Source organism: Crinia signifera, chromosome 1 (genome assembly GCF_055691185.1).
Source record: "Crinia signifera chromosome 1, ASM5569118v1, whole genome shotgun sequence".
Classification (NCBI taxonomy): domain Eukaryota; kingdom Metazoa; phylum Chordata; class Amphibia; order Anura; family Myobatrachidae; genus Crinia; species Crinia signifera.
In genome coordinates this window covers 270,152,241-270,168,467 of record NC_139217.1, presented here as the reverse complement: position 1 = coordinate 270,168,467, position 16,227 = coordinate 270,152,241, and the positions used below count along the sequence as shown (strand labels likewise).

Below are 16,227 nucleotides of genomic sequence, written 5' to 3'. Positions count from 1 at the left end.
TACATACTGTATTTATTCATGGTTAGCACAGATAATTCTTCAGCTCTTTACATAGTTTTAATGTGATTTGTTTTAGAATGAAATTAAGCATAATCACAAGAAAATAAACTGTTTTATTAATTGTAGTTAATAAAAGGGCAATTAGACAGTATTTTAGGTCAAAATAAAATTGTCACAGAACAGCATACTGTATACAGTATAGTATGAACAAAACGTCAATAATTGTCATACATTGTGAGATCAGTGGTTTTATTACGTGCACAATGAGTAGTAGCTCATCTGTTTCTCAATGTTAAAACTGCTTTTGATCATGTTTTTCCAAACTTGCTAATTAAAAATTTTTAACCTAGGGGGGCCATTAATAAATTGCTGATACTCTAGTGTGCAGTAATTCAAGGAGGTTTGGGAAGCACTGTGCTAAACAATTAAGGTCATATACTAATTGCCAATACTATGAACCTACAATGCTCCTATATGTGTGCAAGTGATACTATTATGAAGGTGGACACTCATTTCCTGTGCTTTTGAAATACCCACTTTCTGTCTGATGCTCTAAAAAAAGAGAATGATTAACTCCACTTATTCACTATACACTTGAGCTTACTAAAGTTTACTAATTTACAAAACAAATTAGATTTTCACCACTTGTGAGGATTTTGGACCATGGAGCAGGAGATGGGGCTGGTAACGTGCTGTTCTTTTGTCCATATTTGCAATAGTCCATAGACAATGCTTTAATAATCCATAGAGAATCTGCGTGATGGAACAAAAAAGAAAAAAATCCACTCCCTTACGGGATTTTCCATTGTTGTAACTTGAAGACCTAGTAGATAATGGTATGGGTCGAAAGTTAAAACGTCGACAGTTATTAGGTCGACCACTATTGGTCCACAGGCCAAAGGTTGACACAGCAAAATGGTTGACCTGCATTAGACCGACATAAAGAAAATGTCGACATGAGTTTTTTATTTGTCTATGTCAACACTGTATAAGTGTACCACTTCGCTCACGCTTTGGGCACTAGCATATCCCCCTCCATGTCCACTGGGATGGTAAAGTAGGAACAAGTCATTTAAAATAAAAATCCTTAAAAACGCATGTCAACCTTTTCCCTATCAACCTTTTGCTTGTGTCTAGCTTTTGTCTGTAAAAGGGGGGTGGAACAGCGCACAGTGTCACTGATGAAAAATAAAGTCAAAAGCTAAATTAGCATAGTGATAAGAAATGTATTACAATATTGTATAATAGGATAGCTATCCTCATATGAGAAACAAATATAGACATGCAATTTGAGCTCAGTAAAAACAATCACGTGATAATAAAATGGTCTTCTTCTTAGGTCTATTGGTAAGTGTTAAAAAGTCACTGTAGTTGAGTAAATCAAGTAAACTGGCACAATCTGAACGACTCCCAGAGATGGCATTGGGGTGAGTGGTAATAATTAAGACAATGCAAAGTTCCAGTCTAATGCCCAGCAAATTACCCAGATGGAAAGGAGTCCGTCCAAGATAGCCCATATTAAGATATCATCGGAAGAGCACGGTGTTAGTGTGTGTTATGGCCTTTAGATGTTTGGCTGGTCCGACGCTGTGGTATCAACAAAGGGGCTCCATTAATTTCTGTGTGGTAACCACACGCCTTCCTGTTCCACCCCTTCTTAATATTTTGTTTATCCATTTGTGGGGTTTTGCACACCCCACACGAACAACTGCGAAAACACCTGCGATCCAGCTTCCGAGAGACCTTTTGTCTATGTTGACCGAGTGAATGTCAACCTTTTTGCTGTGTAGACTTTTGACCTGTCGACCAACAGACCACATTCCATAGATACATTGATTATTTATTATTATTATTTTAATGGCATGTAGAGTGATTTTGGGATTTAAATATAATTAGCATTTAGTATTGATTTTTATTGTCTACATATACAGTACTGAATTCTCTCACATTTTTCTTATTATTTGATGTCTTTGAATGGTGTTAAGAGTTCTTTTCTGGGATTTTCATTATAACACTTTTCACTTCTGTATAAGCTTTAAGTCCATCTTCTCCAAGCTCTCTTCCATTTCCAGATTCTTTATAGCCTCCAAATGGGGTCTGGCAAGCTACAATATTGTATGTATTGACCCACACTGTACCAGATTGTAATGCCTGGGTTAAATGCATTGCTCTGTCTAAGTCCTTTGTAAATATGCCTGCAGCTAGCCCATACCTTGTATTATTTGCCCTTTCAATAACATCATCTATTTTTCTAAAAGTCATTATTGACTGCACAGGTCCAAATATTTCCTCTCTTGCAATTCTCATGTTATCCTGGACATCAGCAAAAACAGTTGGCTTAATAAAGAAGCCTTCATCGCCATAGCGTTCTCCACCACACATTATTTTAGCTCCTTCCCTTTTCCCACTTTGAATATAGTCAATAATTTTATCAAATTGTTCTTTATCTATTTGTGGCCCATGTTCTGTGTCTAGATCAAATGGATTCCCCACCTTCCTTTCTTTGGCTTTCTCGACACTCCTTTCTAGAAATTCATTGTAGATAGATTCTTCCACGAATGTTCTGGAACCTGCAGCGCAGCACTGACCCATATTAAAAAATAAAGCTTCATGACACTGCTCTACTGCATTGTCTAAGTCTGCATCTGCAAGCACAATACATGGGCTTTTCCCACCAAGTTCCAGTGTGACTCTCTTAAGGTTTGATTCGCCGGCTGCCTGTTGAATTAGGTGGCCAACACTGGTGGAGCCAGTGAATGCTACTTTAGCAACATCCATATGTCGTGTGATTGCAGCCCCCGCAGTAGGCCCATAACCTGTTAATATGTTTACCACCCCGGGAGGAAAACCTGCTTCCTTTATCAAGGATGCTATGTACAAAGCAGAGAGTGGGGTCTGCTCAGCAACCTTCATAACAACTGTGTTTCCAGTGGCTAATGCTGGTGCTAGTTTCCAGCACTGCATTATCAATGGGAAATTCCATGGAATGATTTGCCCACAAACACCAACTGGTTCATGCCTAGTGTAGCAGAAATATTTTCCATCAACAGGGATAGTCTTGCCATGCCATTTGTCTGCAAACCCTGCATAATACCTATAAATCTTGATTATTTCACCAACATCTACATTATAAGACACGGAAAATGGTTTTCCATTATCCATGGTTTCTAAGGTTGCCAAGTAGACTCTGTCTCTTTCTATAAGATCTGCAAGACGATTTAGGAGTTGGCCTCTGTGTGATGCATCCATACGACGCCAAGGGGAACCTGACCTAAAGGCTTGTTTTGCAGCATCTACTGCAAGGTCCACGTCAGCCTTCTCTGCTTCAGCAACCTGAGTAATGATTTTTTCTGTAGATGGATCTACAGTTGGAAACGTCTTCCCACTAGCTGCATTGTGCCATTCATTGTTTATAAACAATTTACTGTATTTCACATTATCTAGAGGCTTCTGCACTTTTGTCTCTGAATACGAAGCTACCATATATCGTAACATGGGAATATGGTGTCGAGCTTGAACACGGAGCATGGCTTTACTAGAAATAAAAATAAAATCATACAATTGTCAATAATTCTGTGTTATGATATTGATTTTTAATAATTATTTTCTAAGTTATATTTATATGGACAAGAAGGGTCAGGGCCCAGGGAATGAGAGTACTTGATATTTATTTATTTTTACATTAACTCCTGACTTCTAGAAACAGTACTTTTTTAAACAAACAAAAGGATATATGCAAAAGTACTTGTGTCTGCGCGATCACCATTGGAATAGATGAGCCGGGAGGCTCTAGGACCTGCCATGGTTCTCACAAGGATATGCAGAAGCTCTCACATGATTCTGCCACAATAAAGGACCCACGGCTGAAAGTATTGCGCATGCCAGTCAAGTCATGCAATACTATGCTGTGCCATGGACCAACACAACAGGGAGGAGGTGCAGCTGGTGGGAAAGGTGGAGGTCAGGCTGGTGGAAACGAGGGGTCCAGCTGGGGGGAAAAGTGGAGGTGCAGTTGAGGGAAAGTAGGAGGTCTTGCTTGGGGAGGGGGTCTGGTCCTGGTATTTGTAGTCCCTCCTGATCATTCTCAGTGTACAGGAGTGCGAGTGGCTCTGGCTGACTCTTCTATCTGGATATGATGCTAAACGGGAGTTTTCTGCTCCTTATCTATTTATTACTCATTATAAAAAGAGCTATTGCAGCAGGAGGAGTGATGCTGATTATTGTGTGGAGGTGGGATATGAATTATTAGGCCCATTTGTGCAGCATGAATGGTGTAATAGTTAGCAGTACTGCCTAACAGCACTGAAGTTGTGTGTTTGATGGACTTAATGGTGTGGAGTGTGTATGTCCTCACCATGCTTCATGCGTTTTCTATGGGTTTTCCAGTTCCTACCACAATCCAAAACTGTACTGGTATGTTAATTGGCTCCCAACAAAAGATTAATGTGTGTGTATGTACTGTACATGTAGTAGGGAATATAGACTCTAAAGGGGTGTACACACGGAGCAAATTTGTGCTATTTTCTAAGCAATCTGACTAGATTGCTTAGAAAGTAAGCACAGATCTCTACGTGTGTATGCTCCGAGAGATTAAATATCTCTTGCTAACTAAGTCAGTGCATGCAGTCCCAATCTAGTTAGATTGCTTAGCACATGACTGCAAATCTCTCTGTGTGTACAGAATGAGAGATACTGATCGCAATCTCTCATTCTGAACAACTACCCGGCCTTTTTTTGCTTAAGCAAAATTGCTAAGAAAAATTGCTTAGCAAAATTGTTTAGCACAAATCACTGCGTGTGTATGTGCTCTGCATGGGAGATCTTGACACCAGCAATATTGCTTAGCAAAATTGCTTAGCAAAATTGCTTAGCAAAATTGCTTAGCACAGATCTCTACGTGTGTATGCCCCTTAAGCTTCACTGGGGCAGGGACTGATATGAATGGCAAAATAGTTTTGTAAAGTTCTTCAGAATACACGTGGGCTATATAAATATCTGGTCATAAATGTGAATGTTAAGGGACATACACACGTAGAGATCTGTGCTAAGCAATTTTGCTAAGCTATTTTGCTAAACAATTTTGCTGGTGTCAAGATCTCCCATGGGGAGCACATACACATGCAGAGATTTGTGCTAAGTGATTTTGCTAAGCAATTTTGCTTAAGCAAAAAAAGGCTAGGTAATGGTTCAGAATGAGAGATTGTGATCAATATCTCTCATTCTGTACACACAGAGAGATTTGCAGTCATTTGCTAAGCAATCTGACTAGATTGTGACTGCATGCACTGACTTAGTTAGCAAGAGATATTTAATCTCTTGGAGCATACACACAGAGAGATCTGTGCTTACTTTCTAAGCAATCTAGTCAGATTGCTTGGAAAATAGCACAAATTTGCTCCGTGTGTACACCCCTTTACAGTGTGTGTGTTGGTGGTGCCGCAGGTTGCCAGGGGTGTGGATCAGTTGGTCACCAGCAAGTTGTTAGACAGTCATTAGGTCGACATGTGTCTAGATCGACATGCAGGAAAGTCAACATGAGTCTAGGTCGACAGGGTCATAAGGTCGACAGGGTCATTAGGTCGACATGGGTAAGGTCGACAGGGTCATTAGGTCGACATGGGTAAGGTCGAGAGAGAAAAGTCGACATGTTTTTTTTTACCCTTATGTCGACACAATCAACATAAACACTAAAACGTACCACCCCATCCCCTCGCATGGCTCGCTGTGCTCGGCACATTATTATATTCTACCGCCACGCACTAGTGGATGGTAGGGCATGAAATACCGCCTGTTGGCACATGTCTTGTCGACATGGACACCAAAACCTATGCACAGTGCCTTGCTACCCTCAGCACACTATTTTATTCACTGATCACGCCCTAGTGGATGGTAGGGCATGAAATACCACCTGTCTGCACATGTCGGCTCAAAAAACAGTAAAAAAAAAAACCATGCCGACTTAATGACCCTGTCAACCTAATGACCCTGTCGACCTTACTGCAAGTCGACCTATCTGCATGTCGACCTCCTGCCGCCTCCAGATTCCCGCTGGGCGATCATGTGTGATGCACCCGGCTCTCCTCAGTGTCGACACTGAATCCACCAGGCCTTGGTGACCCAATGACCGTATCCCGTTGCCAGTGGGGTGCGACTAATGGGGACAGCATATCCTAGGAGATCGCCCCCTCCCATTTTATTTGGATCCACCTTTGGGCAAGGGGTTTTATGTAATATGGTCCAAGTTTGCTGAAGTGTGGGATGTCGGCTGATAATAGCTGTATTTTTAAAGCGACAATCATTTACAAGGCAAAACAGGTAGAAAGTGCAGTAATATATAAATAAATAAAATGGCAATACATTATCTACAGCATGTGGACACGCAGCGGGCATCCGACAGCGGCGATGAGTAGAGTACCACATATGAAGGTCTGGTGGAATCAGTGTCAACACACATGATTGCCCAGCGGGAATCTGGAGGCGGCAGGGAGGAGAGCAGGTTGCACCAAACGTGGACGCCTAGAGGGGACCTGTCAGCAGCAGGGACAGGACAAGCGGTGTATTAATAAACGCACAAGTGACCTGCTCCAGGGACTCTTCTGTTACTTACAACTGCAGCAGCGGCAGGTGCACTACCGCTTACTGCAGAAGTTACACAGATAGTGGTTATAGATGGATTATATAACTTCTGCCACTGTTGCAGTTGTTACAGAAGAGTACCGGGAGTTGGTCACTTGTGTGTCTCATCTATTGCAGTGCCACATCATCAGGATCCTGGAGCCAGCAACTCTGTGCCCCCCTAATGGCTAACGATCTGCTTATGACTGCAAGCAAAGCCAACTGGTCATACGTGCAGCAGGTATGATCAGTGAAGCGTCCTCTTGACCTGCAGGACCGCATCGTAATGATATACCTGAAAGGTGGCCATATACTAGAACAATCTCAGGCCCGAACACACAATTTCAATGGGTTGTGTGATCGATCATGTGCAGATCGCGAGGAATATTGGCATGATGCGCGATCCTGCGGGTCAAGAGGTCGATCCTCAGATCATATGTGCCGCATGTATGATCCATTGACTTTCCTTGTAGTTGTAAGCAGATCATATGTGCTTTTAAAGCACATACGATCCCTTGTTCGATTGCTCTTACTACCTGCATACTATCAGGTCATATGCAGGTCGTTCTGATGTATGGCCAGCTTTAGAATGTGCCCGGTCTGTATTTATATTACCTCATTAACTCATTAGTTAACAGACTAAGGGCCAGATTCCCTAAGCTTCAAAACTGATAAAATGGAGAGTGATAAACAGCCAGCCAATCAGCTCCTGTCTGACATTTTTCAAACACAGTCTGTGACATGGCAGGAAGGAGCTGATTGGCTGGCTGTTTATCACTCTCCATTTTATCACTTTTGAAGCTTAGAGTATCTGGCCCTAAGGGAGAGATGCAGTAATGTCCCCGGCACACATCGCCAGCATTCGCATTGTTAATAATCGCATATGCACTAACAAATGCGATTAATAATGCAAAGGACAGCTCTTCTTATAAGTGCTGTCCTTTGCGATGCGTCTCTGTGCTGGACTTACGGGTCTGAGACCCAGGAGTCCCTCTGTGCATGTGCAGAGTGATGGCGGCGGCAGCTGGGCATGCTGAGAGGGATCCGTGATGGAGCCCTTAAACACCACTGCGAAGAGAAGCCCATAGGCTTCTATAGGGTTGGTGTTACTTTACATTGAGAAACCCGACTATTGGGTTTTAGCGCATGAGAAAACATGATAGAAATCTAGAAAACAGGGGTTTTTTTTACCAAATTTTCCCTTCAATGAAAATGTTAAAATCCAGGAATTCACTTTGTTTTATTATCATAACCAAAGCCAAATCTTTGTTTTCTCAAGTCACTGTAGGGCAGATTTATTAAGCTCGGTGAAGTGATAATGTGGCTGGTACTTTATCACTGGCTTGGTTTGAAAAATGACAAGTAGGAGCTGATTGGCTGGTGATAAAAACCAGACACTTTGGGGGACATTTACCAAAATGGATTCGTATAATAAAAGTGAAAAAAGTCGTATTCGTAGGCGTATTGTCGTGAATTTCTGGCGTATTCGTGAATTCGTAATTTAAGGAGTAAAAAAATCGTACTATCGTGGAAATTATCTTGGCGTGAACTTGTGATATTGAGGTCGTATTCGTATATCAAAATACGACTACGCATGTGTACGAAAAGTCTACACCATCGATAGAATACAACTGATTTTTGCATGGGCTAGGCGTGTTTTCCTCATGTACTAAAAATTCGTATTCGTGAAGTTGTAAAATCGGATTCGTAAACAACTCCCATTCGTACAAAAATTCGTGAAATAAAATACACCCTCCTTGACAAGGTCTATTTTAAAGTGTATTTCACCAGCTTCAATGGAACACATGTGTTATCATTTGAAAAACACATCACACACACACACACACACAAACACACACAAATATCGACTATAGGACAAAAAAAAAACCTAATGGGACAAACTTTGAAAAGGACAAGACAAACAATAGCACAAGACAACTTTCAGAACAATACACACTCAGAAATCACTTTGAACAAACTCACCAAAAATCACCAAACAACTCACCACTGCACCTCTCTCCTACACACTCCAAACTACACCCACAACAAGTTTTGGCGCCTCCACGACTTATATATGGGTGTGAGAGCCCTCCCCAGTGTAAAAGAGATACACCAATCACGCTTGTAGTTTCATTTTCGTAGTGAGCCATGTGGTTGAATATACGAAAATTCGTATTTCATTTCACGACAAATTCGTGAAATAACGGGGTTTTCAGACAAAAATCTCTACGACATTCGTATTTCACCTACGAATCTACGACACTACGAAAACATGCGTAAACCAACATACGAATGCCTACACCATCAGAAAATACGAATTTTAAAAATACGACTTTGTAGTAACTTACACTCCGGAACACGACTTTTTCAAGATCACTATCATTCGTACACATTCGTATTTCCTACGAATACAAATACGAATACGAATTTTTAGGGAATCCATTTTGGTAAATTTCCCCCTTTATCACTTCACCGAGCTTAATAAATCTGCCCCTCAGTTCTCTGACTAGTGTCAGTTTGTACAGTGTGTAAATGTGTTTGTGCATGTATGTCTGCCTGTGACTCTGTCAGGATCCTTTGCATTATATGGTTGCCTCTACAAAGCACTTGCCACTCTGCCTGCGTGCATGGCAGCATTACACATCGCTGTAAAGTATATAACTGCAGTGATGTGCAGTATAATGTGAGGTTTCTCTTTTCTGTATATAAAATATAAATACTGAAGCAAATGAAACAGTATTGCAAGTGAATACTCACCAAGTAATAGTCCAGCCACATATAAATGAATTCAGTGAGCTCTTATTTCTCACGTCAAATCTCCGTTGTCCTCCAGCAAATATTATAAAGGGAGAGATTTCCGGAATCATTCTCCTCCCCTTCATTACGTGCATTAATCCAGGTCACAGAAGAATGACTGCAATGTGTATTCTGCTATTAACACAGCTGTCTCTGACTCAATTGAAAGGAAATGAGGAGAAAATACATAACAACATTATTGGGCACATAAAGAACACAGAACGACATTTAAAATATATCCATATAGTATATGATTTTAAATACAGTCTGTCTGTACTTTCATGTTATTTCTGTATCTAATAACTTTATCCTTATATTCTATTTTTCTGCCATTTGTCTAAAAATCTATTTTTGTATAAACTTGGGGTAATTGTTTTGATAGCAAATGTCTCTTAATTTTCCTTCTTTGTACATTAAACAGGAATATATCACTAAGCTCTACCTATTACTTCTAAATTGCTCAGACACAACTCAACAAGCATTGAGGGTCTTCAAAGTATCTGCAATGGGATGTGCAAAGTATTGATTATCTGTACTCTGCATATGTGCAGGACCCGTTCTGCTAATGTGCAAATGGGTCCTGTGGCATAGCATGCAGTCCAGTCTCAGACTGTTCCATACTTGCCTAACTGACCCTGGGCCGTCTTAACATTGGCGGGGCCCCTAGGTTGAACATTAGTACCACCCCTCCCACCCCTATGTGTAGTGGGGTCTGGGCAGCGTGGTCCGGGCTGCGGCGGCTGGGAGCCTGTAGCGATATTTGCCAGGCAACGAGGCGGGAAGTGCTGCTGATTTTGAAAAGATTGGCCAGACACTGATTGGCTGAGAGAATCAAAATCAGCTTCTCGTTCGCCGCCTGGCAAATAGCCTAGAACCCTTGGGCCCCTTGGTAACTGCCCATTAAGCCCAAAGGGAGAGACGGCACTGACCTGCCTCTATCCATGAGGGAGAAAATGCTCTGGTTCTGCACTTCCCTGGTAATGTATGATTGCATCACCTATGGTGAAACACCTTTCTTATCAATTAACCAGCTCCCCACAGGTGATGGCAAGCATGCATTACCAGGGAAGTCCAGGAACAGAGCATTTTGGTACTCTTTACTTAGAAGGGCGCCCGTCGTGGGGATCGCGGGCATCGCGTCCAGTACATTAACGTCCGCGACGCGACCGACGCGATGCCCGCGATTTCCCATAGGGTTCAATGTTAAATTTTTTTTTGATCGCGATTTTGCCTTCAATGCTTCAATGGACGCGATTTGGCCATAGGAAACAATGTTAAATGGGCCACAGAGGCCAAATACACACCCTTACCACTTAAATGTCCCCCACAATTTGTAACGCCACCCCACGATCCACGCGAACCCGAAGCGTGGCGAGCGCAGCGTGCCCGCGAGGGGCGGCGGTACGCGTCCTCCGACCTTTTCATACCCCCACTATCCACGTCGGCGTGGAGTTGAGAATAAATTAGTGTGGCGAGCGCAGCGAGCCACCGAGCCCGAAGCGTGGCGAGCGCAGCGAGCCCCGCGAGGGGACGCGGATACCTGTGAAGCCCGCGAGGGGACGCGTTTATCTGGGAAGGTATCCGCGTGCGCTCGCCACGCTTCGGGCTCGGTGGCTCGCTGCGCTCGCCACACTAATTTATTCTCAACTCCACGCCGACGTGGATAGTGGGGGTATGAAAAGGTCGGAGGACGCGTACCGCCGCCCCTCACGGGCTCGCTGCACTCGCCACGCTTCGGGTTCGCGTGGATCGTGGGGTGGCGTTACAAATTGTGGGCGACATTTAAGTGGTAAGGGTGTCTATTTGGCCTCTGTGGCCCATTTAACATTGTTTCCTATTGCCAAATCGCGTCCATTGAAGCATTGAAGGCAAAATCGCGATCAAAAAAAAATTTAACATTGAACCCTATGGGAAATCGCCGGCATCGCGTCGCGGCCGTTAATGTACTGGCCGCGATGCCCGCGATGCCCGCGATGCCCCCGATTTTTTTTTAACCGCGACGACCGCGATCTACATCGCTGGCGCCCTTCTAAGTAAAGAGTACCAGCATTTTCACCCTGAAGGAGAGGGTCAGGTAGGCAACCCTGCCTTCTCCAGGAGGAGAAAAATGCTCTAATCCTCTTAATTAATGATTACCATCACCGATGGTGGAACACCTTTCTTATTAAATAACCTGTTCACTAGGTTGCATGTATTTGCTACTTAGAAAGCAGGTAAACACCACACCCCTTAATACCCCCCCGGGTAGAGTTAGTCTGCCGGAGTTTGGGAATGGTTAGGGCTGCGGCAGTGTGTTTATGGGTAGAGTTAAGCTGCGGGAGTGTGTGTGTATGGTTACAGTTAGGCTGCGGGAGTGTGTGTGTATGGAAATGGTTAGGGCTGCGGCAGTGTGTTTATGGGTAGAGTTAAGCTGTGGGAGTGTGTGTGTTTGGTTAGAGTTAGGCTGTGGGAGTGTGTGTGAATGCTTAGAGTTAGGCTGCGGGAGTGTTTATCCAACTCTGGATACAATATATTCAATTGGTATTCCACTTCAGGTGGTAAAACTCCCAGCTTCCAAATAGTAGCCTCTATAAGATACTTTCCTATTATAAATGAATGATATGGAAATACTATTTGTACGCCTTCAGAGATGATGTTAAAAAATAAAAAAAAAATCACAATCCATCCATTAAAAAAAAGAAAAAAAGAAGTCAATCCACCCTTTGCCAGCAACTAAGGGCTGTGATGCAATACATGATACTGTATGAGGACGGAGCCTGGTGGACTTCTAAAATATTTGCAGTGAAGGGAAAATTTATGCAAATAAGGACAGGCAGTTATTCCAAAGACCCTCTAGCCATATTACCCTGTCCCTGTTTGCTCTGGGATAGTAGCTACGCTTTAATAGCCATGCGCATTGCTCCATGCTAGATTCCTCCTACTAGCGGTCTCTGTTACTGCTAATCCAGGTACTATTATTATCCGTTATTTTATATAGTGCACACATATTGCGCAGCGCTTTACTCCATCTCTGAGTGCACCTCTTCATATTATATACTTGGCAGAGACTGTGTTATTTATTTGTGAAAACGCTGCTGCAGTAGTGTACGAATACATTTAAAGGTACACTGCCACCGTGCTCTGGGAGAGCAATATACCCTAAGTACAACTAAGATGGATGAGGCTACAGGCTTTGATTGGACGAAGGTTCCGCTATTTGAGACTTTAAGCCTTTCAGAGAGTGAGACAGAAGCTATCCTCTTTACTGAAAAACTTGAGGACTCTGTTGGTGATTTGACACCTAATGATATCAATTACTGCGTTTTAAGAAAAAAGAAATAGACTTTGTTATGCACGGGATCACTTTATCAGATTAGGGAGGTTATTCTGATCGGAGCGGCCAAACATGCGTACGTTCACTATTAACGTACGCTCTCCGTACGCGGCCGTTAGGGTTAAGTCCACCCACAAATCAGCCGCATACGTACGGCCAGAAACAACGTCGAAGGGGAGTGGCGTACAATTGAGCGTACGCCAACGTACACGGACGGACCAGCCCTTACACTCCGACAACTGGCGTACAACAGAGCGTACGCCACCGTTTACGGACGTCTCTCGTCCGTCTTCCCACCGACTTCTTGCGGCTATCTGAGCGTACGCCAGCTTGCACGGACGGGTCCCTATTGTTTTCAATAGAAAACTCAGCTTATGTCACCGCTCGTGAGAGTGAGCGTACGTCCGTGCACGCTAGCATACCCTTCACATATATGGACCTGCAAATCTTGCCTTTCAACTACAATTCTGACAATTAATTAATTATTCTAATTGTTATTCAATTATTGTTTTCTATTAACTCAATTGTCTACCTTAATAAAGACCCTAATAAAACAACATTTTAACCCTCATTACATGTATATTTGTTATGTTCTAATGTGGCATTTTAATCACTATCTATGTGTCCCCACATTGCTGTTACTTTTAAAACAAGTTATGTTGGTGTTTCTGTATATGTACTAAATTATGTCCATAATTATTTTGTCCAAAATGTGTAACATGTATACCTACCCTGATGTTATGTGTGATGTATTCATCTAACAACATTAAACATTCATGCATTTTCACTGTGTTATTTAACTCGAAAACACACACATTCACACAGCAATCGTTACCCCTCACCTCAAATTACAAATATAACTTACATTACACATCTGTATGTACCTGCCCTTACAAACCCTCTAACATTTGTATAATTAAAAACACAGGCAACTTCTAACTGAATCGAAACTTTTATTTTTGGGAAACATAACAATAAAAAAATAAAAAAATTAAAAGAGGGCCTCCAGGCGCAAAAAAAGTAAATTTAAATAAAACAGCGTTAAAAAGATTTCCTGTAGAATCTGGGCCACATCTTCCTGGTGCTGGTCAGTGTCTGTAGTGAAGGGAAAAAAAACATTATATTTAATATATCATATACACAAATGTTTGTTGTATTTGTACATAATAAGAAGTTGTGAGTTAAGTGTGAAGGCCACATACATTTTACAACTACATTGAAGAAGGGTATGCTGTAAACACAGTACTAAAAACTAATATGTTAACACACACGTACTGTACATATTACATAACATTAAATAGATTCCTCCTTCTTGGATGAATGTATGCTGTATCCCAATTGGTAGTTTTGTTTTGGGGGGCTCACCTCTAACCTCACAATTAGGCTGTGCTATTTAAGGGTTATGACATTGTTGCGGCTTAAGCACTCCTTACTATTTTAAATTTAGGACATTGCTGTACAAATTATAGGCCTAAAGCTATGTTTGTAAAGCATGCATCCGCATGGCCTCACACACTATGAACAAAACAATCTATAAATTAATGTTGCACATCATGCTGGGAAGTGGAGTTACCCAACACCTGGACCCACATAACTACAACACCACTAATGTCGGATATCTCATTGGATGTACTGTTATGTCAATTATTCAAGGGGTGAGCCATGGCCACACTCCAAAAAACCACCAAGGGGACCCTTGTTCCTGGAGAAGGACAGGCCACACCTCATGGTCGCCCTGCAGTGATATGTTGCAACTAATGTTGATGTTGGATACACATATGTGGTTGTTGTGATTGTTTATGTGTAGAAATGTGTAGGTAAACATTAGACACATTATTTACTTACGGCTAGTTGAGCCATCCTGCTCGCCGCTGGTGGGGTGTGCGGTGGTTGGGGGGGTCAGGAGCAAGGGGGATGGGATAGGACTTGGGATACTGGTAGTGGGTTGGAGTGGGGATTGGAGAGGTTTGGGGGTGGGTGGTGGAGAGGTGTAGGGGGGTTGGAAATGGGGTGGGGAGGGGGTGGGGGTTGGGGAGGGGGTGGGGGTAGGGGTGTGGGTGGGGGTTGGGGAGGGGGTTGGGGAGGGGGTTGGGGAGGGGGTGGGGGTAGGGGTGTGGGTGGGGGTTGGGGAGGGGGTTGGGGAGGGGGTGGGGGTAGGGGTGTGGGTGGGGGTAGGGGAGTGGCTGGTGGAAGGGGATGTGGAAATTTGGTGCTCCCCAGCTGGACCCATTGTCTCCTCCTCTTCCTCCTCCTCTTCCTCCTCCTCTTCCTCCTCCTCTTCCTCCTCCTCGTCTGGCTGCTCCTGGGCTGCCTGCTCCTGGGCTGCCTGCTCCCGGGCTGCCTCCTCCCGGGCTTCTATGCGTGCCATTGCCCGTGCTGAAATGTTCATGTTGATGGCATAGAAATCGAAGGTTGGGTTTCATAAAAATGGGGGAAAGAAAAATTCACATTAGTCATGCTCATAACCTTACAAATTATCATTGCTGTTATATTTCAGACATTTATCATGCGAACTAATTGATATGCTACACCCAAAAACTGAGCAACTACTTAAACCCCCCCTATACACCCCCTATACACCCATATACACCCCCTATACACCCCATATACACCCCCTATACACCCATATACACCCCATATACGCCCCATATACACCCCCTATACACCCATATACACCCCCCATACACCCCATATACACCCCCTATACACCCATATACACCCCCTATACACCCCCTATACACCCATATACACCCCTTATACACCCCATATACACCCCTATACACCCATATACACCCCCTATACACCCATATACACCCCCTATACACCCCATATACACCCCCTATACACCCATATACACCCCCTATACACCCCCTATACACCCCCTATACACCCATATACACCCCCTATACACCCATATACACCCCCTATACACCCCATATACACCCCTATACACCCATATACACCCCCTATACACCCCCTATACACCCCCTATACACCCATATACACCCCCTATACACCCCATATACACCCCCTATACACCCATATACACCCCCTATACACCCCCTATACACCCATATACACCCCCTATACACCCCCTATACACCCATATACACCCCCTATACACCCCCTATACACCCATATACACCCCCTATACACCCCATATACACCCCCTATACACCCATATACACCCCCTATACACCCCCTATTCACCCATATACACCCCCTATACACCCCATATACACCCCCTATACACCCATATACACCCCCTATACACCGATATACACCCAGATACTCAGGAACATATTTATAAAAAGTACAGAAATCATTTGAAAAAAAACGCAGACATACTAGTTAATAAAAACTTACATCGGGCAATATGGCGGCGAATGGAACTCAGCATGACTGGCTGGCGCCGGCGCAGGTCAGACCAGCGCCGCTCGACTTGGGCCAGGCCTCTCTGTACGCCGGTCCGGGTGTATATTAGGCGGCGGGCAGCATTATAC

General features: G+C 43.3%; 1 protein-coding gene across 1 annotated transcript; it reads right to left on the bottom strand.

Moving 5' to 3' along the window:
- Positions 1–9,505, bottom strand: ALDH1B1 (aldehyde dehydrogenase 1 family member B1). Its single transcript, XM_083183819.1, has 2 exons — positions 9,373–9,505; positions 1–3,535 (listed from the first exon to the last, which is right to left on the bottom strand). The coding sequence occupies exons 1-2, from the start codon at positions 9,495–9,497 to the stop codon at positions 1,981–1,983; spliced, it is 1,680 nt and encodes a 559-aa protein (XP_083039945.1). The 5' UTR covers positions 9,498–9,505; the 3' UTR covers positions 1–1,980.
- Positions 9,506–16,227: the final 6,722 nt, after the last annotated feature.